Genomic DNA, 5,512 nt, shown 5'->3' on the forward strand with positions numbered 1-5,512 from the left:
TCATTGGCATCCACCCAAGCGCAGCCATACGGCTACAAAGGAAAGCTATACAGCTTTCTCAGAAACTTCGTAGTTAAAGAAAAATTCGTCCTGGTCCGGGGTTCGAACCCGGAACCACCGCCACACCGGAGCAGTCGCTCTACCAATTGAGCTAACCGGGACGGCAAGCTTATGGTAGGGCGAGAGCGAATTGATCAGTAACTCGAAGTGGGAAGAGTGTTGGTCAAATGTACGATCTCAGAGATGATGCCGCTGATACTAAATTTTGAGAGGCGTCAGTCCTGATAACTGGTTCGATGCGCATACGTCTACCTCGGCTGACCACCGATCTGCGCCCCGCTCGCGCGCTCAGATGTCATCATGGAACAAGTAAGGGTGAAGAAGAAACCTAAAAAGAAACAACATTCTGCCCAGCCTCAGGCTTCCACGAGCTCCGCATGCGAGTCCAGCAGCCTAGCAGTGACAAGTGAAAAATTAGACGCCGAAGGCGCAGTAGCTCCGCAATCGTGTGACGAGAAGAGCGTTGTTTACGAGTCTCCCCAGCCGTCGGCCACTGGTGATAACTGCGATGAGGCAAGCGGCACTGCTCCTGAAGGTGTGGATTCGTCAGCGTGTATTGATGACACCGATGCAGTACTGCCCAGCTCCCCCGCAGAGGCCGATACGGAAAAACAGGACGATGACGAAAGGTGCCGGAAAGAGTTCGACGCCGACCAGGTGACGGAAACAGTCACGCTAGCTGCCCCCCAAGTACCAACTGCTCCAGCAGAAAGTCTCGATAGCCGCTACGCTTTTCCAAGTTCTCATGCAGCCACGACAACAGAGCGTTGCCAGGTGGGTGGTGCCCAAGCGCCCGCCGCAGTCGCGGTTCGCAGTGACGATGCACTCAGTCGAAACAAAAGCATTGGAAAGTTGTATCCCGAGCTTTCGGAGATGCGTGACGAGCGAGAATCAATGCGCCCTTTCACGGAAGACCAGATACTCATGCTCTACGAAAGCGCCTGGCTGAAAGCGAGGAAAGGCATAGTCGCGGAATTCATGACTCTCAATGAAGAGCGACATTTGAACCACCACGAGCTGTACAGGCTTCTAGAAAATTACCTGAAGTCCAGGGAGCTCCTTGTCTCAACGCAGTCTGTTGTGCGCAGCTTACAAGAAGATGTCGCACAGCAAGAAGCATGTCTGTGGGATATTGTGCCGGATGTTGTTACTGGAAAAGGGAGGTGCGCCGACAACAAGCGAGTCACTGGCGAGCATTATTTTCAGCGCGCGTTGTACAACAATGACGCTGCGTCGGTTATGGCGTCGTCTGCGCAGAAGCTGCTCAAGCTGCTTGCAGAGAAGCATGTCTTGCACATGCACAACGCTCATACCTTGCGAGTCCAGATCGATTACTACTTCCAGCTGCTGTTGGATGCTGCTTCTTTCCGGGACATGCCAAAGAATACTCCTGTCAGCAGTGGAACGCAGCCGCAACTTGGGGGCAGTGTTGCCGAACTGAGGACATGCATCAGTGTGCTGTGTGTGTTTTTGAGAAAGGCCGTGCAGGACGAAGTGTTTGTGAGTGACGTGCAGTCATGGTTGCGTATGTTGGCCAGCCTGCTGTTGCGAGTGGCTTCCTTGGCTGATCACTTCTTCCTGTTGAACCATGTGGTGCGGTGTCCACCAGGAATCCACAAGTGGGCCATCAGCCTAGTCCAGGTGCCAAGCCCCATGCCGTGGCCTGAAAACACCGATTGGCGCCAGGCTACGGTAGGCTGCCAACAGCTGGACTATGCGCTGGCAGCATTGGCCACCATTTTGCTGCCAGTTGAAAGTCGCGCGGAGTACCTTCAACCCCTACAGAGTGCCTTGGAGGCAGCCTCCTGCCATGAGCCATGGGTTGTGCTGGACTCTGATGGTGAGGAAGATCCACCTTCAGTGGTCTACTGGAGGGAGAACGATGTTGTGGCTCTGCTGAACCAGGTGCCCTTTGCAGGCATCTTCCAACACCTCCTGTTGGTGGTGTCCGAGGACTACGACGTGGCCAGAACTTCCGAGCAAGGTGTTCTCAAGCTGATTGCAGTGGCATCGCACTTGGTCTCAATTTTCCATACTGGCCTGAAGACGTTTAACCACTCGCGTTACAAGCAGCTAACCAAGAGAATCAGCCGCTTGGTTCGTCACACAGTTCAGTATGTCTCGGACCATTGGAAGAGCTTTCGGCTCACGCAAGGTGCAAATGACACGGCCATTCTAATGCGCCTCCAAATTGAGTTTGATCAGTTCTTCCTGCGTGCAGTCAACTGCATATTCTACTCGCAGAGCTTAGGCGCGTGGCAGTTCATGGCCGTCCTTCCTTACTCTTGCGTGTCAACGGTTATGCTTTGGCAGTTGCTGTGGCTCCTGCACAATAATTACGAAGAAAAGGTGCAGCAGACTCATCTGTCTCCGAGTGAAATCTGTGAAAAGTTGCAAGAAAAGGGGCAGAAGCAGAGCTTTGAAGAGAAACTGTGCTCCATGCCTCAGTCAGAGGTGTATTTCTTGCTGACTTCATTTGCTAACATGGCTACCTCCAGAGAAGGGGATGGTAGTGCCTTCACTCATGTGGTGGCCTTGGAAATCTTCCAAATCACCTACCTGAACCGCAACCTGAGGCAGCTGTTTGCCAAGGAAGGGCGTGATCTGCTGTCGTCTCTAGCGCAGAAGCAGCCATGTGTTGTGTCCGTGCTACTGGACGCTATCGACGACCACATGATGGCACTGGGCGTGATGGCTTGTTACCTGATGCAGTCCATGCCCCTGCATCTGTGGGTTCCTGACAAGCAAGACTTGGACGTCATTTCCCACTTCCTTCTCTATTATCCACTTGACTCGCCCCAGAGCCAACTGGCTCGACTGCTCATCGAGAACCTCAACTACGGCTTCAATGAACAGGGCCAACTTTTTCTGCAACACAGCCTGCATCAACAGCTTGCTCTTCTGCTCCTTGAGGCCTATGATAAGCTGTGCGTTCCATTTGAGGCGGCTGGCTACGTCTACAAGCAGGTCCGTTACTTGTCGTACCTGGCTACGGGCACCACTGGTGAGACTTCAACGCCCATGGGCTTTGCTGCCTGGGTATGGACAACCCTTTTCCAACTCAAGCTGCATGCATTTGACAGCAACCACGAATTGCAGCTGCACCTTGTCATGGATGAAACTCCTCCGCCAGACATTGCACCAGATCTTGAACAGAGCGAGTGGCTCCACCCTCTCCTTAGGGCTAGCAAGGACCTTCGCCCTCCAGCCCTGTTTCTGTCCGTTTCCATCGGAACTATTGGCCACTATCGAGAACAGGTGCTCGGCACTGGCCTGAAGCTCGTTTCAACACTGATACTCAATGAGCAGTATGCAGCAGCCGTGAAGTGCATAGGTCATATCTTGCCACTCTTCTATTTGCATCAGGATATGCTTTTAGGCAACCAGCAGTTCCTGGAAGATTTACAGCGCTTAGTTTTGGCAGACAACACATACCTGGCAGCAGCCAAAAGTCTTGTGGGTTCGGAACAGCAAGGCACTGTGCTGAAAGAACTGGCTGCCATGATGACCTGCCTTGTTCAGCAAGCCAAGCGCTGGGGCCTCCCGTCACTTCCCATCAGGCTTTGGACAGCACTGCTATTCCGCCTTCCCGACACCCCCATGCACAGAGCAGCCTACAAGCCCAAGGGCCGGGAATTTGACCAACAACATTTGACCAACACTCTTCCCACTTCGAGTTACTGATCAATTCGCTCTCGCCCTACCATAAGCTTGCCGTCCCGGTTAGCTCAATTGGTAGAGCGACTGCTCCGGTGTGGCGGTGGTTCCGGGTTCGAACCCCGGACCAGGACGAATTTTTCTTTAACTACGAAGTTTCTGAGAAAGCTGTATAGCTTTCCTTTGTAGCCGTATGGCTGCGCTTGGGTGGATGCCAATGAGTAATTACTCCCTTACCAAAACCGGGAGGTGTCTACAAATGCTTCCAATGGAAAGCCAAAGGATTCGGCTCTGACTCCACAACGCTGAAGCTGCATAACCCGCCACCGACTGCCAGAGGCCCTTATTTGGCATTGGCGACGACGAAGAGCATCGTCTGAATATATAATTTGTATTTTGCAAATTGCACGACCTTAACCTTTTATGATTGAAAGCCCTGCACGTGGCAAAACAAGCGACGGAAAGACGCCATCTGAAACCGGGAGATGTATACCAATGCTTCCAACGGAAAGCCAAAAGATTCAGCTCTGAGTTCACAATGCTGAAGCTACATAAACCGCCACCGACTGCCAGAGGCCCTCACTTGGCATTGGCGACGACGAAGAACATCGTCTGAATATACAGTTTGTATTTTGCAAATTGCACGACCTTACTCTTTTATGATTGAAAGCCCTGCACGTGCCAAAACAAGAGACGTAAAGACGCCAACCAAAACCGCGATGTGTGTACCAACGCTTCCGACGGAAAGCCAAACGATTCAGCTCTGACTTCACAGCGCTGAAGCTACGTAACCCGCCACCGGCTGCCAGAGGCCCTCACTTGGCATTGGCGACGACGAAGAAGAACATCGCCTGAATATACATCTTTTATTTTGCAAATTGCACGACCTTAGCCTTTTATGATTGAAAGCCCTGCACGTGCCAATCAAGGGACGTAAAGACGCCATCCAAAACCGGGAGGTGTGTACCAATGCTTCCAATGGAAAGCCATAGGATTCAGCTCTGACTTCACAACGCGGAATCTACATAACACGCCACCGGCTGCCAGAGGCCCTCACTTGGCATTGGCGACGACGAAGAAGAACATCGCCTGAATATACATCTTTTATTTTGCAAATTGCACGACCTTAGCCTTTTATGATTGAAAGCCCTGCACGTGCCAAAACAAGTGAACGGAAAGACGCCATCCGAAACTGGGAGGTGCATACCAACGCTTCCAACGGGAAGCCAAAGGAATCAGCTCTGACTTCATAACGCTGAAGCTACATAACCCGCCACCGACTGCAAGGGGCCCTCATTTGGCATTGGCGACGACGAAGAAGAACATGCTCTGAATATACAGCTTGTATTTTGCAAATTGCACAACCTTAATCTTTTACGAATGAAAGCCCTGCACGTGCGAAAACAAGCGCCGGAAAGACGCCATCCGAAACTGGGAGGTGCATACCAACGATTCCAATGGGAAGCCAAAGGATTCAGCTCTGACTCCACTACGCTGACGCTACATAACCCGCCAACGACTGCCAGAGGCCCTCACTTGGCATTGGCGACGACGAAGAAGAACATCGTCTGAATATACAGCTTGTATTTTGCAAACTGCACGACCTTAGCCTTTTATGATTGAAAGCGCCGCACGTGCCAAAAGAAGCGACCGAAAAACGCCATCCAAAACCGGCAGGTGTGTACGAACGCTTCCAACGGAAAGCCAAAGGAATCAGCTCTGATTTTACAACGCTGAAGCTACATAACCCGCCACCGACTGCAAGAGGCCCTCATTTGGCATTGGCGACGACGAA

General features: G+C 52.0%; 1 protein-coding gene across 1 annotated transcript; it reads left to right on the forward strand.

Annotated features, from left to right (window-relative positions):
- The first annotated feature begins 235 nt into the window (after nt 1-235).
- Nucleotides 236-3,744, forward strand: LOC149338238 (ectopic P granules protein 5 homolog). Its single transcript, XM_089550724.1, has one exon. It carries the CDS (start codon nt 361-363, stop codon nt 3,742-3,744), a length of 3,384 nt encoding a protein of 1,127 aa, XP_089406850.1. The 5' UTR covers nt 236-360.
- Nucleotides 3,745-5,512: the final 1,768 nt, after the last annotated feature.

The sequence above is a fragment of the Amblyomma mixtum genome, chromosome 6 (assembly GCF_055824585.1).
Source record: "Amblyomma mixtum isolate Tamu chromosome 6, ASM5582458v1, whole genome shotgun sequence".
NCBI classification, from domain to species: Eukaryota; Metazoa; Arthropoda; class Arachnida; order Ixodida; family Ixodidae; genus Amblyomma; species Amblyomma mixtum.

What these genes read in the sequence shown, in the direction of transcription:
- LOC149338238 (XM_089550724.1), top strand. Translation starts at nt 361, where the DNA reads ATGGAACAAGTAAGGGTGAAGAAGAAACCTAAAAAGAAACAACATTCT.